Raw genomic sequence first — 26,654 nt, forward strand, 5'->3', positions numbered from 1 at the left:
CACTTGGCCGATTCACTGGCTTTGGGATCAGGAGCAGAGCACGTGTGCCGTGCAGGCAGCCCCAGCCTCTGCTGTTCCCTCTGCCAGTATCTGCAGTCCCTGTTATTTTTGTGTTTAAGCCATTAGCACGGCTGCTGAATTTGGGATTGTGCTGCGTTTAAAATGCTTGGGTTTTCTTTAAAAAGATGAGCAGCCTGCAGCCTGCATTTGTGGCTTTTGAAAGCAGTTCCTGGCTTCTCGGGCTCCCAAGTTCATAGCAGTTTGGAGGAATGCAGCAGAGGCACGCCTTTGTGGCTCTGGAGTCCTGGAAGCGTTGTTCGGGGGCAAGCAGTTGTCATTCCTGCAGGTGCCCTGGTGTGTATGCCTCGACAGGGCTGCAGCATGCAAGGATATAGCTGGAGAAATTAGGTCAAGCTGATGGCAGAGCACAGAGGAGCCTGGCTTCAGACCTTGGCTGGTGCCAAAGTTGTAATGGGGTATAATCGTGCATGACACCAGAGCCGCCCGCTTCTGCTCAGCCTTGGAGACAGCACAGGTTCAGTGCGATGTTTGGAGGATTATTTATTTTTTAAACCTCCCTTTCCAAATTCTGAAATGTATCAGACAAGGAGAATGCATAACAGGGTTTGTGGGAAGTAAATTAATGTTAGATCCCAAAGTTTGAAAAACTTGAGGCTTACACAATGAGCCAGTAAGGTGCACTCCAAAACTGCCTGCAAAGCCAGCATCAGTACCGCCTTGCAAGTGTTTGCAACAGGACGAAAGACGGAAAAATGGCAGCAGGCCCAACAATTATTTTCAGATAAGCACCATGAAGTAGGAATGAGTTCCTGAATCCAGCAAAACCTTCTCGTCCACCAGTCTCAGCAGCCTTTGCCACCGCGACCACCCGGCAGCCCAGCTCCCTCTCTTGCTTTGATGTCTCTGCATGGAGGAGATTGCAAGCATCTGTCCTGCTGAGTTTTTTTAAAAGTATTTCTAAAATCTTTTCCTCTTGTGTTCCTCCTGCTTTTCTGCAACTGGGATCGAGCCTCTCTGCATCCAGGCTCCCTTCCAGCCCCACGCTTCTCCCAAACTGGTTTAGAAAGACAGACAAAGCCACCACTAAAGGACCTCTTGCAGTCTGGTCTGGAAGCAGAACCTGCGGAGCTACAGGGACAGAGTAATTTTGCAAGATTTGCATTTTTCTGAAGGTTTAAAAAAAAAAAATCGGTGCAAACTTTTCTCCTGAACTGCCTAGTGTTTCCAGTAAGTACTTTCTAAATATCATGTGAGGGAATGATCTTGGCATATTTAGGAAAAGGGATCTGATTCAATTTTGATGAATTGCATTGATTTTTGTTTTGCCTTCCCAACTGTATGTTGTTTCATGTGACCGTTTCTGTAATGGCTGGCAGGGATGAATATTCCTTGGCCGGAACATGGAGATTTGTTCTCTGTGATGGTAGTTCAAGTTAAGATTTACTTTTCATCAGCCAAATTTGCTCATCATTCTTCTGAATTCTTCCCTCAAATTACTTCTCTCTTTGAATTTTGCACACACAGCCTGTATCTGGTAGCTAAAGTACTCCCCAGATCAGGTGTAGTTTGAAGAAAGTGTGCTTAAACCACTGTTTCTTAAATGCAGTTGTATATTTTTGCTGTGTTTTTATCCCTTGGAATGTTTTTCTAGACACTTCAAATGAGGTTTTTTTTTCTTTTTGTGAGCAATCTCATTTGACTCAAGGGAGAGAATATCCAGGCAGTTGTTTATAGCGAGCTGTAAATGTCAAGAATGCTCCATGAGTTTTCTGCAAAGGATGTTCCAGAAATTGGAGGTGACGCATTTTCTTCTCTAAACCAGTTCTAAGGTCCTTTTTCTTACATGGAGCCTTCAGAATCGAAATCAGCTGTTGGGATACGTCCTTCCATCTTTTTTTTTTTCATGTCATCCTCATCCAAAGCCATCTCCCTGCATGCCTCATTACGTTGATAAACTACCACTTTGGCCGTGGTCCTGGCTGCTTCCAGCTGCCGACAGCCCCGGCAGAGCTCCGAAGTTCTTCGTGGCACCAGCTGTTTCTGAGGACAGGGCCTGGTGCTCCAAGCAGTTTTGGACGGGCTCTCCTCCAAAAGCCCTCTCCCTTCGGAGGCTCTGCTGAAAAAGCCCCAAATGGGAAGCCCACAGAGCTGGAAGAGACCAACTGAAGCTGCGCCTGTTCAGTTCTACCTGAATTTGGATGATTTGGGTTTTCTCCTGGCCTTTGATCTCCTAACCTGAGGCTTTGTGCCTCCGGATTTCCCAGAATTGCTTTTTTGCTGTCCTGGCATCGTCCCAAAGAAGTTCCCCATCGTTTCAGTGCTCGGAAAGCCCTGGGGCACAGCTCCCTCCCTGGAGGCAGGTAAAGCTGACCTCCTCCTAACCAGGGTTGGAAACGGGACCACTGGGTCCCTGCCACCTTTGTGACTGACTGATAGCTGTCTCGGCTGGCTGGCTGAGCTGTAGCACTGGGACACTTTCCTGAACAGATCTTACAATCTTGAAGAAAGATCTTACAATCTGCATCTTGTAGTCAAATTAGAGGTGGCAGAGGTTGCAGCAACTTTTAGAGTCTTGGCTCGTGCTTCCTTCAAAAGGAGTGGGGCTGCGTATTTTAAATGAAGTTGTGGCAGACTTTTGGGAGCTGCATGATGTGCATGGCAGGGACTGTATCACAAAGTCTATTGCTAATTACAGGATAAGTACGGGGATTTCTCTGTGCACGGTATTTTCCCATCCTTAGGGTTTGGTTTGATACAGGTGCATTTTTCACTGTGCTTTTCCAACCCTGCTTGACATCTCTAGAGTGCAAACATTGAAAGGTAACTAACGGTGCTGTTCTTTGGTGGCGGCTCTGCTTAAACCCCATTTTGTTTCTGCTCTCTTTGGAAAAGATAATTTTTCCCTGCTGAAATTCAGAACACAAAAAGGGGGATTGTGCCCTTTAGTCTGGCATGCTGAAGGGGGATGGAGTTTAGAAATAACAAGTGAAAAATAAACTAACTGTATCTCGCGTGTTAGTATTGATGTGACACGTGGCATCCATCAGTCATGGGGCAATTTCCCCATTTTAGAAGGGAGAGCACTGTTGCAGAGAGAACTTGCAGGTTGCTGGATGCTCTCGCCAGTGCCTCTGTTTGCCTGTGTTTTGGAACATGAGTTCACCCAGGTCTCATTGTTATGACCCCATGCTCCTTTGAGGCAGAATCCAACTGATTTTTGTCTTCTGTAATTTCTGTCAAGAAAAATTCTGTTTTCAGCAGCAGAGTGTCTGCAAAAAATCCATGCTTTGCATTGTGCTTACGTGCCTTTTCTGTGAAGAATCACCATTTACTGCAAAGCCTACATTCAGAAAAATACCAGTGGCCACTGCATTTCCAGATTTCCAAGCTGCAGGTTGCCTGGGCTCTTCCTTTAGATGCAGAGTTTGGCTTCAGGTGCCTCTGGTTTCTTCCTGGAGCCTTCTTGAAAGCAGTCAGAAGGCAGGCAAGGGGATCCAAGGGAAGGAGGTTAGATACCGCGAAGGAAAGTGGAATTGACCTGTTTGTAACACTGGCTTTTTTTTTTCTTTCCCAGAAGAGAAGCCAAAACCAGATCCAGTATTAAAACCGTCTTCTCCAGTCCTCAGACCAGAACCTACTGTGGAGAAAAAAGATCAAGCTGGCCAGACAACCGAGGCCGCCCCAGTGGAAACCCCACCAGAGCTTCCTCTTGCTCCGTCGCCAACCCCAGCCGCTCCCATCGCAGTCGTTCCTGCTGCTGCTGTCGTCACCGTTTCTAGTAAACCCGCATTCACAGCTGACTCAGAGGAGAGATGTGAACTCGCTTCCCCAAAAGAGGAGGCAATGCCTATATCTAATGCCACACCCTGCACGGACACATCAGACCCTTCGCCAGCAGAAGAGGCTGATGCTGAGGTGTGCAAGGAGCCTAGTAGTGTAGCATCTAGTGATATTCCAGTGACTGCTAGTACTAATCTAATTAATGAATTGAATGGAGTTAGTGAAAAAGTAACTGCTACAGAGAGCGTAGTAGATGTAGCCCAGCCGGAAGTTGCGCCATTGACTGCTGAGTTGGAGACACCAGAAGCACCTCCAGCGGAAGTGGAAAGTGTGCCAGCTTCCAGTGCTCCTCACACTGCTCCCTCTCCTCCTCCAACCCCTCCTCCAACCCCTCCTCCTCCTCCTCCTCCTATTTCTGTTGCTGCTGCTGTTACCACTACAACTCCTTCTCCACCTCCTCTTCCATCTCCTAGTGCCCTCCCTGTTGTTCAGGGAGATTTAGAAGGAGAGGAGAGCACAAGAACTACTCTTAATGAAGAGGTAAAAGATACTGAAACGAAGGAAGAGACAGAAGCAGATGGGCAACTGGAGGAGAATACAGAGGCTCAGAGTTTAAACTCTAGCAAGAGTCCTGTCCCAGGTAAGCGTTTGGCACCATGGTTGTGTGCGGTAAACTTACAGACGAAGGGGCCTTTGGGGTTATTTTTCTATCAGATGTTTCTGTTTGTATCTGCCCCCAAATTCTGATTCTGCCACATGACCGTTGTTCTGATGTAAAATGCTAATCTTTGTTTGTAGAGGAAAAAAAAAAATGATAATCAAGAGGTAGCCAACTTTGCACGTGCATCCTAGGGTTGGCTGGGTTCATGTAAGCTGCATTTTGCTTTCATGGGGTCATAGGGCAACATTCCCAAGCACTGTTAGCAGGATAGTTGAAAAGATACCACTCATGTTCTCTCCAAGATCAGCCAGTTGGTTCGATGACCTGTTGCTTCACATTTATCAGCCTGCTGCTAAACCAGCTTTAACACTCAGCCCTTGAACTCCTCTGGGTGAACCTTCTGAGCCAGCAGGTTCTGGAAACCTGTGGGGTTGGTTTTATCCAACTACAAAAATGTGTCATGGTGTTACCAGAAGTAGGTAAATGAAACGGCCCACAATGCTTCAGTCATTTGAAAGAGCTTTTAAGTGTCACACACCTACAGCTGCTCAGCCTTAATTAATGATGCATCTGTTTTTCTTCCACAAAAGTAACACGTAAGCAAAAATCTCTCCTTCTCCTAGCTAGGCTCGGCTGTTCGCCTCATTTCACGGTGCTTGAACTTCTCAGAAAACCAAGGTACACAGGTTTGGGAGGCATAAGGACTTGTTATGAGTTACTAAAAAGTGAAGTTTCTCTAGTTGCCTTTTAAAACGTAGGCTACTTCTCTCAATGTCATTATTTGTCTTTGCTTTCAGTGTCCTGTCACGTCGCCGTGTTAGCGCTCAGTGGGTTAATTCAGACAACCTGTTTTTATTTGCTGCATTTCCTATAGAAAAGTGCTTTTTTTCAGGACTTCCTGGAAATGAAACTGTGGAAAAGAGGTTAAATCAATCAATTACTTGTATTTAGCTGCTTGAGAGAGTATAATGGTGGCTATTATGCATGCCAGCAGTGTTAAGCCATTTAAATGTATCGCATCTTTCACACCCTGTTCTGCAGTCCTTTCAGAGCCCTGAAGCTGAGGTTGTTTATTTAAATATCCTTTGAATTTAAAACTGATGGAGTTTGGACAAGAAAGGCAGGAGAAACAGTAGCCTTTTCTTTAAAAAAAAATGACATTTAAAATGCTTTCCTGTAATTTCGTTCTTTTGAACGCTTACAGCCTTGCAGTTTTAGGGAGGGATTCGGTTCTCGGAGCAGGCGCGACTCCCGTGCGGACTTGGCGAGGCCGGGGCACGTTTGTGCCTTGTGCCGGGCGAGCTCGGGGTGGCTCGGTCCTTGAGGTCTTCCTCTCACGGTGGCTGCTTCGGGAAGCATTTCCCCCAGATGCAGCTTCTTGCCTTCAGAAGTTCGGTCTGCGCGCGTTTGTTTATACGTTTGTTCTTTCATAAGCACATGGTGGAAGCATAATGGCACCGATAGCTTCTGTTACTGTGCTCCGTTATGGGCTAAATTAAATGAAAAGCTGAGGTTGGCCTGGCTCCATGTTTGTGTAATGCTGCACAGGATCAATGCGCTGACCCCATATCTTAAATAGCATCCAGTACCTAGAAAAGATCAGAAAGATCCCTTCACTATACCAAGCATAGTGGTTTGGGTTTTTTTTTTCTGTTAATCTCTTTTCTCTTTCTATTTTACTCGGGTCATTTTGCTCCTCTCGCACTTACTGATCTTCAATCTGAAATACTTCATAACCCAAATTAATTTCCTTACGAAGCAGAGAAATGGGCCTCTTTGTGTAAAGAAGGTTTCACACAGCCAGGTTCCAGCTTGCAACGTTATTGCTTGCTTTATAGTGTCCTGTGGTTTAAATTAAAAAAAAAAAAAAAGTGCAGCGTTTGGGGTTTTTAATTATGTAGAAGATTAATTTTAATGCTCTAATATCATTAGACCAGACAGCATGCATTAGCCAATACATTGGCTTTTGCAACACGGAAACAAACATTTCTCAAGTCACATGAAATATCACTCATATCACTCAAGACTGATTACTAGGAGAAGTTCTGTACTTGAAGGAAAGCAAAATACTCTCCATGCCGGGATTTTGTGCTTTGCCCATCCTGTAATGAAGCATAACTGTATTGCATTTCCCTGCCAACCTTTTTTGGGCAATAATTTTACAATTCTTTCTTGGAGAGAGGAAGAGAAATTTAAATAACGTAACCTGAAGGTGACTGCTAATGCAGGCATCCTTCTAGGCAGAATGAGGAATTACACGTCTCTGCCAGTACACTGGAAAATACAGACGCTGAACTTCAGAAGCAAGGAGGAAGGGCTGTATTTTTTTTTCCCTTGGACTAGAGGCTGAGTCTTTTTTTTTATGATCTCTGGAGATAAGATAGAAATTGGAATGAGGGAAACTTCTCAAACACGTGCTGGTAAGCACGAGCTCTGTGACTTTTAGCAATATTTCTTTGGTGTTTTCAGAAGTGTGTGCTTATTACAGAGCAGTTTGTTAGCTACAAATCATACTGCTTTATTCCCTTTAATGGTAGCTGATCTGATTTGACTGGGACACTACTCAGACCAGAGACCTCTAAGAATAATCCAATTGCTGCAGGAAGTGAAAGAGGCAGCACTCGGTATTGAGTGAGTATTGAACCCGTCCTGCACGGCGCAGAGGGCTCCAGGCTGCAGGAAGCACTGGCTGCTGCGAGAGGCACTAAATCAATGACCTGGCTGCGGACAGTTATTAAGATACTCCTGGCACTCTGCAAAAACAAGCGTCTTAGCTGCTCTGCCCCAACAGATGTCTGCTTTTCATGTTTGTAATCCAGCCTGCCGAAAAACTTGGGGGGTTCCTGGACGCGAAGTTAATCCACCTCCCCTCTGAAGAGTCTGGGGCAGCAGTGTTGAGACCTGGAAACGTATCTCGTGTTTTGCGATGGAGGTGGCAGCATTTCAGGGCTGGATGGAATTACGTGCTTGTTTGGGCACTTCACAGAATACGCTGTTCTGCTCTCTAACCATCAGAAAAACAATACTTTGTTTTTTCTCTGTCAAGTTCTGTATATAGATACAAACAAATATGTTCAGACCACAGAGGCATCTCTAATATCCAGAAGTTCTTTTTTACAGTCCAAGAAAACAAATTTTGTAGTGTTTGTAGGAAGAGACAAGTTGAGCAGAGCTGACCCTTTTGTGATCTGAGGAAATTGTGCTCTTTCTTTTGCACTGGCCTTAGATTTCCACTGGATTTCCAAGGTCAAAGGATCTCTGCAGGGGCACTGGTGGTGTGTTCATCGTACTTTGCTGAAACTGGAGCGTGCCTGGCTCTCTTTTCTATTTCACACAAAATATTCTGTCTGCTCTTAATGTCTTAAGTTGTATTAGGCTGCATCATGACAACAGCAATTTCAGGGGTATCGATACCTGACACCGGCTGGTTCATCTGTAGACTGCTCATCACATCTCTAGCTCTACTCCACAGTGAAATCGGCAGACTCACCGAGCTGACCCTTGAATTGTGGTAGTGCTTGCATGACCGACAAGTTCCATAAGCCCTGTGAGCTGATCCTGGCTCTCGGTTGTTTCGCATGTTGTTGAGGCCATGGGAACTTTCTCACTGTTTCAAGCTGTTCGCAGTGTAGTAATAATCTGGGGACAGTGAGGGTCGGGTCTGCAAGGCAGAGTAGCTCAGGGCTTGATTTAAAAAAAAAAAAAAAAAAAAAGAGAAAAAAGAAAAAGAAACAGAAAAAATGATGTTGTTGACCTGTTGTCATAGTTGGTCCTGCTTATCCCCTATAAAATGGGGTCGAGCTGATGGGCGTCAGAACATCGAACCGCTGGGCACTGCAGTTCTGTCCCGCACGCGCTGTGTGACACCAGGAATCGCTTCTCGCTGCTGTTCCTTTGCCGAATGCTCGGCACAACGTCTGTGCGGAGACGTGTCCGCCCCACTGCGAGGGTTCAGCCAGCAGATCTCGTTCTGCCTGTGCAAGACCGATCATCTTGAGGTTTTCAGAGCTGTTATCTGCAAATGGCAAGAGCACGCAGCTTGTAAAATAATTAATTCCTACTCATCTCCATTGCCAGAAAAAAAAACAACAGATATTATCAAGAGAGGAACGCAGTTTTCAGCCTGAGATCCTTACCAAAAACATTGCCCCAGTTAAAAGTCATCAGTGGGATACAGTTGCTTTTGTTACTAAATTCTGTTTTTGTCAAGTAGCTTTGCTGGCTGCAGTGAGAGACCAGCACTTCTGAGGGAACAAAACAGGAAAAAATTTGCTGGTCGAGTGGAATTTATTTAAAAAAAAAAAAAAAAGGAAAAGGAAAAGGCACTACCAGAGCCGTGGAGCCTTTAGGACATGCTATGAAAGCCTGCCTTTGATGTAATCTTTCTATCAAGACTATTATGAGAAGCAAAGAGGAAAATAAGAGATTGATGTCTGTCCCAGGCAGAACTCCTAGGAACATAGGAAGCTAAAAGAACTTAATATGCATTGAAATTCAAAGGACTTTCTCTTGCAGAGCTAATTTATGAGAAGGATTTCAGTACAAAGTAGCCCAACTGGCTGCAAGTCCCTGCGCTTCTCAGTTGTGGAGTCTGTAACAAGCAACGTGGGGTGGTAATTGGAAATATCTTGGAGAAATATCTCCAGCACCCAAAGCTGGAGGACTGGAAATACAAATCAGGTTTCGCCTTTTCCTTGATTTCATGCCATATCCCACTGGAGTATATTTTCTTTCCCATGAGCTGTAAGGAGATGGTGAGTCTGCTGTGTTTTTAATGGCACATTTGGCTGTAGAGAAAAAGAATAATAATAATAATAAAAAAAAGACTGGTATTCATTTACGCTTAGCGGCTGGCACCCACACCAGAGGGGCTCGGCGAGGAGCCTGCCCCGTCTCGGCTGGTGGCCAGGGGCTGAGCCCCCTGCCGCAGGCACTGCCCGGCACCAGGGCAGGCGGCCAGGAGTGTGCAAGCGCTGCTAGGTCCAGGGGTTTTGTCACAGGTAGCGATGCCCAGGACAGCCTGGAAAAGGGGGATTTTGTTATTCTTGGCGGTGCTGTGGCAATGGAGGGTTTCATTCGGTCGAGTTTTGGTCCCGCGCGTCAGTGCCAACGCTGCTGTTGCGATGGGATTGTGCTCGGTTTATAACTCAGATTGTAACAGCAAAGGGGAATATCAAAATATATATTTGTATATTAAACGAGCAGAAGGAATGAAGTAGGCAATACTTAGCAAGCATATCAAAATGAGACATAACCTCTTAATGTAGACCAGTTTTTTTTTACTCCTGCCATCTCTGATCTTGCAACCAGCAGCAAGCCAAGTGCAGCTGAAGAGCAGCACGCTGGGGCTGCCGGTGTCGCTTCTCCAGGAGGTTACCCACTAACGCTGCAGAGCTGCCCGAGAACAAACTCGGGAAATGCCAAACGGAACCCATGTTTGAGAAGGAATTCAGTTCTCCGAGAGAGACCAAAAGTGCTTGGAGACCTTCCTGGGCAGCGGAGCTGGGCGCATGCATTTGGTGTTTCTGTGGCTCGTGGAAGCGCCCTGCAGTTCGATGCCAGGCTCGGTTTTCAGGGAGCGCAGATCGTGCCCTTGTCCTGCTCAGGCTTTGGGTTTGGCAGGGCTGTTTTGGGTTTTTGTGTGTGGTTTTGGTATTTTGGCATGGGCCCCTTTTGTTATCCGTGAGGTTTCCGTAGGTAACTGCTCTCTTCCGTCTTTGGTTCTTGGGCACACGAAACAGATACCTTAACTAAGCATAAATTAGCATAAATTCTCCTATTGAGTCAGTTCCTGTAGCAGAGACGACAACTTCACAGAAAACTCTGATCTGATGTCTGCTGTTTTAAGAGGGGAAATACTGAGCAATGTCTGCTGCTCTCCCTTCTGTACCCCGGCCAGCTCTGAGACGTGTTTCAGCGAGGGGCTGCGAGGCCGCAGGGCTCGTCCTGGGCAGCTGCTGTGCCCCAGAGTCCTGGTGCGGTGCAGCCCCAAGGCAGGAAAAGGTTTGCACAAGTTATTCAAAAAAAAAAAAAAAGAAAACCTCAGTGATGTCTGTGCTGCCCAGTCACAGATCACGTCCTTTATACATCTTCCTTCTGCCAAAAAAAAAAAAAAAAAGGTGAAAAACACGAACCACTGAGAAGCGGTAATACTAACACTGACTGCCTGACAGCTGAGGAAGAAAAGACCCCAAACCTCTGCCAACTCAAAACCCATTAACTTGTGATTATTGCTGTGCATTTAAAAATGAAATGTTAGTTTACACCCTGGGTGTTCTCTGTGCATAGTTTGAGCTTGAGTGGAGAGAAACTTTAAATGCAGAGTTTGTCATTTGCTTGCATTTAGAGGTATGCAGCTCTGCGGTTCTCAGATCTCTTTGCATAACTGCACTACTTTGATAATCATTATTTTAAATTACTTGGCTATAGCAACACACGATTTGTTCTGTATAGCACATATTACCAAAAACAACTTTTTTTTTTTCCTTCTTTCCCCCTTTGCCTTCAGAAACAAATCCTGTCCTGTATTTCAGACAGGACTGCAACCATCCATGTGTATTTAGGTCACTGTTGTGCACGGTCACATCTTTCCCCTCGTCACCTGCTGCCAGCACGATAAAAACGCAGGTGGATGTGGCGCCCTTCTTGAAGACATCCCCCAGAACTACGGGGCAGCCTTCCCAGGCAAGAAATAATTACCTGTGGTGCTTGGCGCCAGCCCTGCAGCCATGGGCTGACTCTGGAAAGGCAGGGGGCTTCCTTGGCTTTCTTCCAGCTGGTTTAGTGGCTGCTTTGGATTCCTGGTGCCGTGGCAGGAGCTGGTTCATGCGTGGTTAAATCGCAGCAGTTCCTGCCTGCATGGGGTCCTGCAGTCAGTGCTAGGCTCAGGTCTGCACTCCGGGTGGTGTTGGTGAGAATAACCAACCTGCTGTGGTGCCCATGCAGAACACTTTCAATGGAAACGTGATCTTCCTGTAAAGCTAACCCCCCGTTGCACAAGGCAAACCCATTTCGCAACCCACTGCCGTTTTGCGGAGCCAGCTCTGTCTTCCCCTGGGAGCTGCAGGGGACGCGGTCGCTCGCCGGTGCCGGGTTCAGGAGGGCTGGGTTCCCTCTCAGCTCCCCGCAAACCTCTGTGCAAGTGAAGCAGGCGGCTTGGTGTCCCCACCGGCATCTTCGGTCTGCTTCGTAAAGGCCCTTCGCATCTCCCATTAAAAGGAGCCTTAGAAAATGCTCCGCGTTGTCCTGGTTGTAAATAGGAACCTTGTTTCCCTTTAGTGCAGTGTTGTTAATGTTATAAATAATGTTATTGTGAGCCTTATTGCCCGAGTTTTGTGAATGACCAGACAATGTTTGAATATTTCAGTTATACTTCTGTTTTTATTAACATTCACTTCTGCAGTGTTTAGCACTCTGATCAGTGAAGATAGCTTCTGTTGCACTTGGCGTTCAGACCAGGTGCTGAGTGCATTGATTCCTCAGACCACAATGTTTCTGCAAGTCCCCGGTCACCCTCAAAACAGCGAAACCCTGTGAGCAACCCGCTGAGACACAGGGGTGGGTACCTGGGGCAGTGGGAAGGCAGCAGAGCCCGTTTCCTCCCTGCCCGCAGGAAGCCCATGAAGAAGGATCGCATTGCAATTGCAAACTTACTGTTAAGTGTCTCCAGTTGCTCTTTCCATTTATCCGTAGCTGAAGAGCCTTTCCAGATTCTGTTTTACGGTGATAAAATACGTGCACACAGTGCTTTTCCATAGTGTCTGCTACAAACCAAAGGCTTGAGCTGCAAATCTGTTTGCAGTAAACTTCAATCACGAAATCAATTCTGTTTACACTCTGTTAAATATGCATATGTGCCTAGTATCAGAATTTAAGTCGGTAACACTGGCAACAAATTACGAGCATATTGGATTAATGGTTTTCTCTCCTCTTAATATATTGTGTGGTTTCTTTTACCCTTCAGGGGAAAAAACTGATTAGAGTAAATCACTGCTGATCTTTGAAATATTATATGGTATCTTCTTTGAATCAGTTGGCCAGGAAAATTAATGAACAGTGGAGTTGTTAACCTGCTTTTAAATTGAGATATAAATCCAGCTCAGGAGAGCTGGGTTGCTGGAGTAGTGCTGCGAGATTGGACTTGTTCTTGTGGCTGAGATACTGGGATTTTGGGCCTGTTTATGGTTATGGCTCAGACAATAGTTAATTCTTAAAATATGTCTTGAGAGAAATATGCCGAGCACAACCTTTGCTCCTCACCGTTACCTGATCTTTAAAAAATCATCAGTTGCTGAAGGTTTTCTTTATCCCTACACAATCCTTGTAGTGTTGGTAATAAACTCCTTGCTATCAGAAGTACCATTTTGAGCTTGAATGAGCAGCTTGTAAAACAATTATCCTGTTTTAATGTTGCTCTAACGATTTTGTTATTACCGTATTGAAACAAAAAGTGGTTATGTCAAGCTGAATCCTCCGCAAGGCTGTGGCTGCTTCATTTTCCTGTATGGTTAAAACCAGCACGCAAGAGGGAAGCACGTCGCCCACGGCCCGTGTGCTCCATACGATTTGGTGTGGTAATAGACGTACGCTTGTATTGCAGCCCAAACAGCTGTAACTGCACCAAAGATGTGGAAGAAACCAAAAGACCGGACCCAAGCCACTGATGAGGTGACAGAGGCGGAAACAGAGGTAAGAGGGAGCACAGTCTTCCTTTCTTCCAAATTTAATGATGATGTTGCTCTCTTGAAAGGGTGTTTTAGGCGCGTTGCTCCCTCGATCTCTCGCAAGGAATCAAGGCAGAATTTGGGGCAGGGGAACTGTGATACTCCCCAGCATCCCTTAGATAACTGGTTTCATCTGTCCCCTGTTGAAGCCCTAAGTTTTCTTAATTCTTGCCGGATTCAACCACTTCCAACCTTCAAGAACACGTAGTTGTAACTGCTGTCCTCAGGTAAAATGGGTTTGAATCCTTTAGAAGGGCATTGTGTGGGGACCCCAAGGCCACGGTGGTGACATTTGGAAGGTTCTTTTGCTGCACAGAGATGTCATTGTGATGTCATGGCCAAAGGATGGTGTTTTCCTGATGGCCATCTGATGGAGAAGCTGGGAAGGGAAAAAGCTGACATCTCCTTGAAAAACCACCTCGCCACTAGTTAGATGAATTGAGAACATCTCCTTTGCTGCCATTCTGGTAGGGATGTTTCAGGAGGAGCCTCCTTGTTTAATGTCCTGGGTAAAATTGGTGTTAGAATGTATCACAAGGGAGATGAGAGAATAAAAATTAAAAAATAAAATTAAAAAACAAACGAAAAGGTAAAAGTTCAGGCTGCCCTGTATCGGTGCATGTGTGAAAACTGATGTTGGCCAGGTCGTTACTCCAGGTTTTCTTTGTTACTCATCTGCTGTTTACTGCCTAACTTTCCCTTACCACAAACACCATGGAACCCATCTGCTACAAAAGCATGGTGCTCCAGAGTAAATCCTGAGTCTGGTGGACAGTACTTCATCCTTCTATAAGTGAGTGTTTGCAGTTTCTCCACTGAAACAGCAGATAGGCTAATTTACGTGTAATGAGTGGTGTACGAGTATGTGCTTTCCACTCTGTTTGGGGGAAAAGAGATGCTTAAAACACTTGCATGTGAAGTATCACAGTGCAACGGCTGGTCTGTGGTCAACAGAAGAGCTGATGGTGGGGTATTGCAAGGAAATTAAAAGCATCCCTGTGCTTGTTTTCAAGCCAGAGAGCAAAGGATGTTGCTGGGCTGTGCCAGCAGGTTCTCTCTGTGCGTTTCCTTTGTCATTTGCTGGAGGAGTCTCAGCTTCTGGGGCATGTGGTGTTCTCACCAGTGCTAAATGTACGTGGAAGAACATCATACCATTTTACCTTGAAAACCTGCAAAAAGCATTTTAGGACGCAGTTCTTTTAGGTAAGGGGCCGAAAGGATCAAGAGCCTCTCCTGGAGCATCCCAGATTAATTCTTTCTTTTGTTTAATGGTTAGATGTGCTGCGGTTCCTCCCAGGAGAAGGGCGTTCCTGGCGCCTTCCCTGTCTGAATTCAGAATAAGGCTGTGTCCTGGGAGAGCTCTAAAATTAACAGCAAGAGACACTATAGAAAATGTTGCTCTTTCTGAGGCAGCCGCGGAATTGTGGCTGCATGTTACTTTACCTCCTTCACTGGGATCTGCTCCAATTAGCAGCAGGAAGTTTACCTTTAAGGAAAGGAACCCCCCCCCCCCCCCAAGCACGTGCGGCATTCCCTTTACAGCAGCTGGGGAGCTGTGGGAGAGGGGAGAAGAGAGGTGGTCTTCCTAGGCTCAGATGGCGAGCTGTTACTCGTGGCTGCCGTGCTGCAGCGCTTACCAGCGCTGCCGCTCCATGCCCGTAGCTGCTGGGCACTTCGTGGGTAACGCTAAGTCTCTCCAGTTGCACTAGTAATTGCCAGGGGGTTATCCTGGGAGCGAATCAGTAAATGGTCTGGTTATTCCGTGTGTTGTTACAGATCTACATAGCGCTGTTTAAGAGGTGTATGTGTTCCCGTTAGGCACAGACGTGCCGTATGAACAAACAAAGAGCCGTTTTGCATGCCCTGAATTTCGGTAGGGTTTTTAACATAACCTGTCTTTCCATTTGTGCTTCAGCCTAAAGTAGAAGAGGAACTTTCAGGTGACAAAGTACTTGAATCTGAACAGGATAAAATGAGCCATGGGTTTCAACTGGAGAAAGAGCCCTCTGAACTTAAAAAAGTGAAACCTGTGGAAGAAAATGGAGACCAGGAAGCAGAACCTGTCCGTAACGGTGCTGAAAGCGTTTCAGAGGGAGAAGGAACCGATGCAAACTCAGGCTGCACAGAGAGCTCCAGTGAGGGGCCAACGTACCAATATAAGCCAGGTAAATCCTGCTTCAGGCTCCTGCATCCTTGCTTGTTTTTCTGCCTTCCTCCTTGGAGGACTGCTCACGTGCAGTGTATCTTCCCCATGGAAAGAAGGATGTTTCCAGTGGTGATGTGCAGGGTGCAGTGTTTCACCACGTCCAGCTTCGCTGGGATTCACAAACCAACAGGTTCTGAGAGACCTTCTGGGGGGGCACGGGAGGAAAATTGTTTTCCTCATGCTGCTGGTCGTAATGAAGAGAAGAGGAGTGTAAGGGAACAGGGCGTGACAGGAAGGGAAAATCCTCAATCTCTTGAATTTATTGCACATGTGGATGTTGGTTGCAGCACATGGGAAAGGGTGGTGAACTGGTTCCCTTGTCATTAACGGCTGAGAACAATCCCTGAAGTTGTGCACAAGCAGGCGCAGTTTTTAAATAAGAGATCTGCAAGTTCTGACTGCGTACTTAACATGTGTGTACACATCTAATTACCAGGCTAAACAGTTTTATAGACCTTCAGATTTCTGGAAGCGTAAGGAAGAGAAAAGAAACCGTGCCTAGTTTTCAGTCCAGGCTCTGCTCTTCAACTATGGGCATGCAGTTTTTCTGAATAAAATAATTCAAGTGAGGACTCAAAGCACACTGTGCTTTTGTTGCTGGTTATCACTGGATATAGTCTACCTAAGGGATTTTCTTGTTATTCATTAAGATATTTAATTCAGAGGCCTGAACCTCTATAAATTCACCTCATTAAAGAGACCTTGAGACCATCTTACTTTTCAGTTGCTACCAATTTTTAAGTGATTTCTTATTCAGGTGGAGCTTCCTCAAAATAAATTAAGTCATTTTCTTAGGAGCCTTAGAAATTAGGAGTATAAAACAAAATAAGGAAAGACCTTGAAATCGTGGCAGACAAGGTACTGGGAAGAGGCACCACCATTAAGTGATCACAGTGCGGTTATTTCTGCACTGCTTTGTTCTAACGAGGACCTGAGATGCTTTTCTTTTATTAATTTTGTACTGCTGTATTGTTAGGAGAAAACACAGAGGCCTCTTGATAGTTTACCACACACTTATGATAGCTTACCTATTCATTAGTTGAGCACATCTTGAAGTTAATCCATAATTCATCAGCCACGGCTCTGAAACACTCGATGCAGTCGGAATGATCTCGGTCGGGTCTGGAAGTCCTTCCACTTAGCCGAAGGGCTTGGATTGATCCTTCGGAAAGCAACGTGCATCAGACGTGTGCTGCAAAGCAGGGCTGACCACTTGATGCAATAGTCCTCAATTTCAGCTCTGCTCTCTCTAAAGATGGGGATTTTGCCTTTTGGTAGGAGGACTTGTTTGTCTGATCCCGGTCTCTCCACTCACTGAATATCTCGAAAGCCTGCTTGTGACATTTCCCAGCTGCTTTTCACGTTAGAACAGCTTGTGAAGAACTTTCCAGGAGAAGGAAGCTGTACATATAAACTGTTTCTTGTTGCTGTCGGTACTTTTCCATGATAGATGGAGGGTGGTGTGGCATGGTGGATGGGCAGCTGGCCGGGAATTCAGCTGCTGGGGCATGGCTAGCCAGCCAAATCATTTTCTGCACCCTTTAATCACAAAGCTCAGAAGAAGAAAAACTGTGCAAAGAGCTTAAAAAATTTAATTACTTTTGTGTATTTTCATTCCCAGTTAATAAAATCCACCGCTTGAAATAAGTTCCCGTTTGCAGCCTCTGCAGTGTTGAGGATGCCGAGAACCCAGAGACCTAAAGCTGATGATCAGGGACCAAAATAAAGAAATAAGAGAAAACCTTAACAGCAAACCTGAACGGCTGAGTAAATGCAAAACACCACCACTTGGCATCAGTGAAATACAAAGGCGGCATCTCCTACAGATGTTTTCCTTCAGATAAAAAACATGCCTCCCACTTAGGGGCCTGACTGGTCAACCTGGCCGATGAACAAGTCGATGTTTTCTTTTCTAACTTCAAACAAACTGCACAGCCAGCAAAGAAAATCCTGTCTCTAGGCTACCAGATGCTAATTTTCCTTGCACTGAAATGTAGGCTGTAGGTTTACATTTTGATTTGCATCAGGCAAGGTTCCTTCTGTCACCACGCTACAGTTCTCCTTCCCAGAAGGCCCTCAGAATAAATAGGTGAAAAGTTGTAACTCTTGAATTTTATTTTTATTTTTTTCAGTTTCCGCTGTTATCTTCACAATGGGTTTTTAAAGGCTCGATGTTTTCAAAGGATCTTTTTGTTCTGCGTGGCACTCTCCTCTCCTCGACCACATTAGTGCCATTGTTTTATTGCTCCTTTTTATACAGAAATAGCTGCTTAAATTTCCTCATTTTCACCCAGCAACTTGAATCATCCCCCTTTCTTCATGTCGCATGAGAGAGTGAAAGTTAGAGTTAAAACTGGAGTTAGTTATTAGATCCGTATGCCGCTGCTGCTGGAGCTGGCTGGGTGCTCCCCATCCTCTGTGTTCCTTTAACGTGATGTGTGTTCCTCTCCTCACTGCCTAGTGGGCCTCAAAATTAAAATAAAACTTAAATTTCCTAAGCAGCATTAGCAATCTCTTCCCTTTGGATTTAACGGAAACGCGTCTTCGAGAGCGGAGGTTTTTGTTACCTATGAATCTCAGGCAACTTCTCTCATTATAGAGCAGTGGAAGCCCCTGGACCCGGACGGGAAGAAGCAGTACGACAGGGAGTTCTTGCTGGATTTCCAGTTCATGCCTGCCTGTATCCAAAAGCCAGAAGGGCTGCCTCCCATAAGTGATGTGGTTCTCGACAAGGTGAGAGGAGAGCCAATAAAACAGGTACGTGAAGTCTCTTTGTTAATGAACAAAGATCTCTAATGCATGCTTCTTCGTTCCTTGACCTTTTTGACGTAGACTTTTATCGGGAAGGGGAAATACTTTGCTCACATTGCGTCACAAAATTCTTCGAATAGAGGTCTTGTTGACTAATGAAGGAGTACAGATGGTTTAAAAACCGAAGCACAGATATTCTTAATGGTTTCTATCCTGGATTAACTTTTACGGGGTAGATAAAATTGAAAATGCTGTATTATAGCCATCAGGACCAAAGGATGTTAGCAAAGCAAGACTGAAGGGAGAGGTAGCATATTTTATTAGATCAGTTCTACAGTTAGAAAGCATAGGCATGCTTTCAGGCAAACTCTTTTTTTTGGTCTGAAACAGTAGTGTCAGTATTTGTGAGCTGATCTAATAAAAGATCATTAAAACCTCAGCTCTCAAAAACTTTTGTGATTCTTATCCAGCTTTATTACAGATGCGATTTTCTCCGCTGTATGTCTGTGCTTATTGAAATACTTGTTATTTCGGAGGTGCTGCCACCAAGACCCTGTTCTCATCTCAGAATGGTGCAGTTCATTGATCTGAATGTAACCACCACAGGCTTGCTTTTAAGATTCAAGCACAGATCAGGATATAGGTTATTCTCACGTGCAGAAAGATTTCTACTCTGAATTTCATGCCCAGGCAAATTGTAAAACACAGCTTTGGTCCCAAAATGGTTTCATCTACCTACTAGTTTTCCGTGATTGCTTCTCACTGCTCTGTCTGCTTTTGAGCTGCTTTTGCTCGGTCAGCCATCTGTCTTGCTAACACAGAAGACATTTGTTTGAGGGAAGGTGGCAGTTTTGTGATCCTGAACCAAGACTATTACATTCATATTGCAGAAGACAGGCTTGTGTTGGCATAATTTTATCTTCCATAAGTCATGTTCAGCCTTGAAATGTTTCTGAACTCCACATATTTCCACAATAGTCACCTGTGTAGGACATATTTTAAATTAAATGTGTATGTTAGTGTAAACGGGGATGCATAAAACTTGCATGGTTTGTTAAAAGCATTGGTTTAGATATTGAATATGAATATTACAGTTCAGCAGAGATTGTCAGTAGGCTTGTGATGGCTGCAACGCCCTGTTTGTTCTGCTCCACGACGCAGGTCAATCAGCCAAAATTGCCATTGAGAACTCTGGACCCTCGGATATTGCCTCGAGGACCAGACTTCACACCAGCCTTTGCCGACTTTGGGAGGCAAACCTCCGGTGGAAGAAACGTATCTGGAAGTGTGAGTTTTCCCCAGCTTGCTAATTTAAGAACTGGCCTTACTGTTGAAGCACCGATGAAGTCCATCCTCACGTTTTTGGGCATTTTCCAATGTTCCGCTGGTTCTGGTTTTGTTGGTTTGAATGCAAAGGGGATATTTCTTGGCTGTCAAAATGTAGGCAAATTAGAAAAACATTGCAGACGTTTTTCATTGGTATGTATTGGTCTTAAATGTGTTTGATCTCCTCCTTCCCCTTTTCCTGCTTGAGAGGTGTGGAAACATTTCCATACTGTGGACCTGGCAATGGCACGTGTGCGAACACGTAATTCATACAATGACATGAGCTTTGTGTCAGCATGTATCTTCACATTAGTCTGCCTCATAGAAAAAGCCAATAGAGCAAATAGATTTTACTAACAAACCAAATAATAATTTAAAAAGTGGATATTCTTGCTTTCTCTATGCTTCTACTTGTTGCTTTGCTTTGATCACTTTGTTCCTCGTTTTCCTGTCTTTTCGTCTGCTTTCCTTTTACATTCTAGTCTTTGCCCTTTGTCTGGCTTTGCCCAAACTCTGTGAATTCTTCCTTTCTGCCTGTGCCATCGCTTGTCCTCAGTGTGCGGGTGCCCCCAGCATGGTGCCTGCCTTGAGGCCAGGTCAGCCACAGCTGGGGAACAGCGGCTGCCTCAGTTAGGTGCAATCACTTCTTGTTCGTCTCTCTAGATACATTCAATTTATCTACCTGGATACGTCTAATAAAGTATCTATTATTTATCTTTCAAATTTGCTGGTTTCAAAGAAGTTCGCTAAATAACCTTGACTTCTAAGTGTGCAGATTTCCAGGAGGCTCGGAGCCAAATGCGGCGATTTTGATGCAGACTTTGAGTTGATGTAATATTTCTGGTTTGAGAGTGGTCTCGTGGCCAGTGCCTCGGTTCTGGGGTGCGCGTCTGTGTCTTCGAGTAGCTTCAGTGTCACGGTTTGTCTCAGAGCACGACCCGGTCCTGAAACCTTGATGCTATTTGAGGCCGACATCGCTTCCTATATTTAGCGACTCCGCAGTGGGCTGCAGGTTGTACTCCGGCGCCTTCTGTCCTTTCATGCGCTGAATGTCCCGAGCCTCTTGGCACCTTGGTAACATCCCTATTGCTCTTTCTCTTTCCACAGGCCTGCAAAGTGCAGAGCAACCCTGGATTGCCTTCCCTGGCTCGGTGCGGTTCCCCAGCATGCCCTCTCTTGGTCTCGCCTCACCCACCATTGAGGAACCTGCCGATAGGGGTAAGCCAAATCCCCCCCTCTTCCCCCATCTTTGCACCTTTTTGTAGAGTTGTCTTTTTCCATAACACCCACTGTTGATAAAGAACGACTGGCAGAAAACTTTACAAAAAGGTGCAACATTGTTTAAAAAAAAGAAAAAAAGAAAAAAAAAAAAGAAACAAGACTTGCATTGTACCCCTCTAGGCAGTCTTCAGTGGTGGGTGGGACATCACCAGCTGAGGGCATGCTGGGACGTTGGCCTGAGCGGGATCTGCGAGGGGTCTGCACTTTGCAGACCTATGGAAAGGGGGAGAAAAGGTAAGTCCTGCTTACCCCGTTCATTTGGAGCATTCAGCACATAACATACATCTTACATTTGCGCCTTTAAAGAGTAGAGCCTTTCTTTGCATCTTCCTCCAGGAGGGGTGGAAGGTAACCTTATTTAACAAGCCTGCTGTCCTGTGACGTCAGTTGTTATAGGATGAGAGGGTTTTCAGCCCCGAACGAAATCAGATGTTATCTTCTTGTAAAGCATGGCAAAGTCTGCGTGTATGCTCTCTGTCCACTCGCTCATTCCACCTCTACACAGGCCATGCTCATAAACCATTAAACCCACTGCCTATTCCTTGCCTTTGAAATAACGTCAAGCAGCTTAGTGCTAACAAGCTTTTGGCACGTGAAAATCCTTTATTTTGCTTCCTTGGCTTTGTCTTTCCTTCCTTCTTTTTCATTAAATGTGTTGTATGACTGTTTTTAGAACTAACACATGTTAACTCAAACAACATAAGGAGTATCATTACATAGGAAGAAAATACAGCTAATAAACACGTTCTGATATAGAGAAGAAGTTGGAGAGTTGGGTGACAAGATGCAAACAGAGAAATACGGTTGGAGAGGAGCAGTCCATCCCTGCACGCCAAGGCAGGATGTGTCTGCTTTTATCCTTCCTGACAGGTGTCTGGGACGGCTCATAAAAGTCCCTGGTGGTGGAAACTCAAGTCGTCTGGGTTCTTGTGCTTCCCTGGAAGGCAGTTGTTCCTGGCGTCTAACCTCAATTTCGCTTTCTGCTCTTGAAGGCTGTTCTAGAGGGAGCAGCAGTTCTCTAGTTTTTTGGATGTTTTTAAAACATTACCACGGCTGTATCCTAAGAGCGGAAGCGGACCGTGAGGGAGAGCACCAGGTTGTACTTTGCTGCTGTGAGTTTGTGGCTCTTCAGCAGGAGACCTGTCCGTGTCTTTCTGCTTTCCTTTTTTCCCCTGTTCATCTGGAAGACAGGTAATTCAGATTAATGTAGTAACATCTGGTAAGCACTTCTCCGTGCCTTTGGTGGAAAATATTATTTCAGTGCAAGCTGTAGTGCCACAATCACAGGTGTTACAGAACTCTTATTATTTTTTGGACTGGGTTATGAAAAGGAGGCCAGTCATGAGCTCAAATGCCTCTTTAACTTGTTGCTTTGTAAATTTGGAAGAAAAAAAGCCAGATTTTTCTGTTAAAAGTTTGTGATTTGTATATTATTTTATTACACATTCAGAGGAGGCTTCTGTTCACTGCTTTTAAAACCTAATCAAACATTCAGCTAGTTTGAACCAAGTTTATTCACACATATTAAAAAAAAAAAGACAATCTTAAAGAAAGCCTTGGTTTTATTAATGCATTTAAAGGTCTGGTCTCTAAGGCAGTCAGATTTGAGCAAGCCATGAGGACAATCTCCATCTTCCCCTGTAACATGTTGATGTTCAGGAGAGGCGTTAATGGTCTCTGCATCCTTCAATTTTGCACGGGAAATAAAACCGTTGCCTTCAGGGAGGTGTTATTTGCTCAGAAGGCAAATGCGTTGGCTTTGCGTGGACCCATGCCCCGCGGAAGTGTCGTGCCTCTGCTGCTCTCTCCTTGTGAGTTAGAGCCTGGCCATGGTTTGAAGGTCCTTCAGACCAGCGTTACCTCTTTGCAAGAGAAATGGGACAGCTGCAGGTTGCCTCTCTTTGGCCTTGCCCCCGTGTCCCTGGCGGAAATTAGCCCAAACCTTCTGATTTTCAGGGCATGTGGCTAGCCTGGGCTTTTTGCAGACAAGGAGTTGTATAATGAGGTCTAGTGCGTATGGCTGAAACTGGCCACTTTTCTGTTCCTTTATTGTCTGATACTTCAGCGGGAAGGACGTTTCCTCTTTCCATGGCTGTACGTTTGCAGCGTGGTGTGAACCTGGGCAGCACACGTGGCTGCAAGTTGCATAAAGTTGCATTAACACGGGGGCGATGCTCAGATGCAGGACTTCACTGCTTCGCAGCGGTGTCTGTCAAGGGCGGGCGTTCTCGGTGGAAACAAAGAGGTTGTAGGGAGCGACTGATGACTGTATGGGGAAGGTGTCCGTCTGGAAGAGTTGTGAAGGCTCCTGTGACTCGCAGGCTCGTTGCACTGTTGATTTCTTGGGAGCGATTGACTTGGCTGTTCGTTACCGTTGCAGTGTGTGCCCACAGAGGTTTGAGGCTCGTGTCTGTGCGCTCCAGCGGGACCTGAGCGCAGATTGTGGCAGGTGCCGGGGCGGCGTGCTGACACGCTGCACCACGTGGCCCTCTTCCGTGCTTCGCCTCGGCGTACCAAGCGTGTCCTAGCACGAGATGGTTATCTTCTGACAGCATTTTGTTTTGTTGCTGTTACCACATAATGAAGCCCAAGAGAACTCCAGCAGCGATGGTGATTATGTTCGTTAGCATTCAGCAGCAGCGCACATTTACCTCATCAAAGCCAACCGCTTCAAATTGCATATATAAGCCTAAGGAGGGTGGGGTTTTGTTTACAGCTGTGCAAAGTCAGTTTAGGGATGATGCATGACATGTGAGGCACCAGCTGAGTGCACTTTGCTCATGTATTCAGTGAAGCTGTTTGAGTAACTGAGATGGTTTTGTCTCTCTGATGCTGGCTCATTCACTTTGTTGAACAAAAAAATGCTTTAACTGGCCCAATCTTTCACGTAGAGGTCGCCTTCTGTCCACTGAAGAGATTAAGTACTTCTGTTGAAAATAGCAGGCTTTGATAATGGAGTTTTATTGTGCTAATTTTTGCATTGATGTAAGACATTTCTAATAAATTAGTTGAGAAATACGAGCACGTAAGTGAAAAATAACCTCAGTACAACATTTGATATGTTCAGTCCTTAATCAGAAGATCCCAGCTGACGAGGTGGGAGTTTGTGGGTGCCTTGTGCCGTATTGCTAGTGCAACTGATGAAAAATTTCCTGGTTTCAGGAGTTTTCCAGGTCTGACTTAATTGGGAGGAGCAATACAGCATTGCAGAGAATTGCTTGATGCTGTTCCAGGCAAAGTACCATGTTTCCATTTCTTCTTCTGTGAAGCTACAGAGAGTTTGACCCATACCTGTCAGGATTTGTGTTTCCTTAGTGCAGGAGCAGCACTTGATGCTCTGTTCGTGTGTTTTGTGTAATTCCCATCTTAAACGTCTCTGTTGTTTGAAGCAAGCTCCAGTAAAACTTAGCGGTTTTGCCAGAGCTGCTAATCAATCACTACCTGCTTGCTTGGGATGGCATTTTTGAAATAAACCTGCGAGGATTTAATCCTTAAATACATCTTTGCAATAATATCTGAGCTGCACAGTTCCTGGCTTTCAAGAGGCTGTTTTGGTCACTTGGGTTCAGTTCCACAGCGCTTGAGTAGCATTTGGGCATCGCCAAAGTGTGGAAGCAGAGCCCAGAAGGCAGTGGTCGTCCCACGTCTGTGTCGGGAAAGGCTGCCTGGGAGAAACGTGTTTGGTGTCTCCACGTTCCCTCTGACCAACCTGGACCAGCGGGTTGCTTTGGAGGGAGTCCTAAAAGTCCTAGGATGAGTTGGTGATTGTTGATGTTGCCATCAGCGTGTGTTGGCTTGCGCCCCTGGAACATTTATCGAGATGTGAGTTTAAAAGGGGATATAACAAGGAATGTTTTTGTCCTAGTTGTTGAATGTTGGACCGAGGAGATCTCAGCCAGGCCAGAGGAGAGAGCCCAGGAAGATTATCACTGTGTGTGTAAAAGAGGATGTCCACCTGAAGAAGGCAGAGAACGCCTGGAAGCCAAGCCTGAAAAGAGAAAACCAAACCGAGGACCCAGAAAATGTCAAAACCCAGGTGAGAGCGTGAGCAAGCACTTCTGAGAGTACAGCAGTGTGTAACAGAAGAAAGGTGATCGTTTGCCTTTGCTGTTGTGTAAGACAGTGAAAAAGGGCAATGAATTCCAGTTTGAATCACAGCTTTCCCCTACCTGGATCTTTTTTTTCGACTGTTTATTCTTGACCCAGAGTTTAAATGGCAGTCCTGTATATTAAGACAGTCTAAATAGGGAACACCAGACAACCTACTACCTCTCCTCCAGAGTTGTTTTTTCTATTGCTGTTTTAGTAGAATATTTCAGTCTCCATTCTAAAGCAAACAACCTCAGACTTCCAGCACAGAACTTGCTTTTCATCCCCTTTTAGACTACATTTCTGTGCTGAACCTCAGCAGTACTGAGGTTCCTCTGTAAGATTCCCTCAGCTCGTCCTGCCCAACGCAACCATGCTCTTTCTGAAGCTCTCTGTTTTTCTCCCCCTCCTTTCCTCTGTGGGGCAGCCTCTCTGGGTGGAGGTATTTGCCTGGTGGTGAAAATTGTAATTTGTAGGATAAGTTGAGGTAGTCTTGAACAACACTAGAATTCTGTTCCCAGGGCTAACAGCAGCCTTGTTGACCTAATTATCATCAGGACAGTTTTAAAAAGAATGCCTTAAATATAGAAAAAGTTGATTGCCCCTGGTTGAGAGAGATGATGACCACTCCCATATTAATTTATATTTCATAGCTAAATTGATACGAAGAAGAATATTTCAGTTGGGTGACAGCAGGGCTTTGTGCCTCTGTTGTGCTTGGAAAAAAGTGCTTGGGCATTTCCAAAAATCCGGCACTGCAGCTGTGAACTGTGATCTGTAGTAGCCGGTAGCTGAATTATGGTTGGAGCTGAACTGTACACAGATGTGTGGTTGTGTACCTCAGTATCCTCGTCCTACAGGACATCTTCTCTGTTCACTTGTAAAATGCCTAGCTCATTGCTCAAAGCCACCATATGCCTCTTTGATTTGTGCTGAAACTTAAAAGTTTTCCTGTCGTTCAGGAGCTGTTCCGCAAGGTACGAAGCATCTTGAACAAGCTGACGCCCCAGATGTTCAATCAGCTTATGAAGCAAGTTACAGACCTGACAGTAGATACAGAAGAGAGGCTGAAAGGAGTCATCGACCTGGTCTTTGAGAAGGCTATCGATGAACCGAGCTTCTCCGTGGCATATGCAAACATGTGCAGATGTCTTGTAACGGTAAGAGCTGCCAAAGTTAGATAGGAAGTTCCTCAGGGAAAACGTTCTGCACCTTATCCCCAAGGACTGATTACCAGTAATATAAACACAGCAAGAGCAGACTTAAAAGGTAGTTTCTGAACATAAATAAAAACAATTTACATCACAGATTTCTTCCCCTACATTCATTGGCCATGGCAGGCTTTGCTTGGGGTGATGCTTTGTTTGGAGTCAAGGGCACCGAGCGCTTTGCTGCGCCTGGTCGCAAGATGCTATGAGTCACGTTTGGAAGTCCAATTTCTCCCTCTCATTTCAAAGGGAAGCCTAAGGTGCAGAGCCAAGCTTTGGACATTTAACTTTCAGATGCTTGGTTGGGACAAAACGTCCCCTTCCTCTCCCAGCTGATAGTTTGCCGTGCCATGCAATGAAGGAGCATAGCTTCAGGGTCTTCAGTGTGTAATAACAGCGTTTTTAAGCAGTGAGCCTTTTTAAAGGATTCCACGAACGGAAATGTAATCTGTCTCCAGGCAGAGGTGGTGTCAGCCAAATTTTGAGTGTGACTTTACATATGGAATCTAAAACTCCTCTGGAAATCATGACATGCTGCTTAACTGTCATGGCCTTGCAAACTTGCATTGCTGAATATGAAGTACAGAATAAAATGTAATGGATAGCCT

General features: G+C 45.3%; 1 protein-coding gene across 19 annotated transcripts in view; it reads left to right on the forward strand.

Annotated features, from left to right (window-relative positions):
- Nucleotides 1-26,654, forward strand: part of EIF4G3 (eukaryotic translation initiation factor 4 gamma 3) — a 154,878-nt gene that overhangs the window by 101,185 nt on the left and 27,039 nt on the right. For 17 of the 19 annotated variants that reach the window (XM_066981955.1, XM_066981957.1, XM_066981963.1 and 14 more), the window contains 8 exons: nucleotides 3,596-4,441; nucleotides 13,062-13,150; nucleotides 15,101-15,350; nucleotides 17,991-18,148; nucleotides 19,304-19,429; nucleotides 20,576-20,686; nucleotides 24,615-24,785; nucleotides 25,801-25,998. In XM_066981955.1, coding sequence (XP_066838056.1) covers nucleotides 3,596-4,441; nucleotides 13,062-13,150; nucleotides 15,101-15,350; nucleotides 17,991-18,148; nucleotides 19,304-19,429; nucleotides 20,576-20,686; nucleotides 24,615-24,785; nucleotides 25,801-25,998 — 1,949 coding nt within the window. Of the gene's footprint in view, nucleotides 1-3,595; nucleotides 4,442-13,061; nucleotides 13,151-15,100; nucleotides 15,351-17,990; nucleotides 18,149-19,303; nucleotides 19,430-20,575; nucleotides 20,687-20,869; nucleotides 20,984-24,614; nucleotides 24,786-25,800; nucleotides 25,999-26,654 lie in introns of those variants that run through there. The other 2 variants (XR_010826314.1, XM_066981960.1) reach the window with 2 other exon arrangements.

The sequence above is a fragment of the Anser cygnoides genome, chromosome 23, assembly GCF_040182565.1.
Source record: "Anser cygnoides isolate HZ-2024a breed goose chromosome 23, Taihu_goose_T2T_genome, whole genome shotgun sequence".
NCBI classification, from domain to species: domain Eukaryota; kingdom Metazoa; phylum Chordata; class Aves; order Anseriformes; family Anatidae; genus Anser; species Anser cygnoides.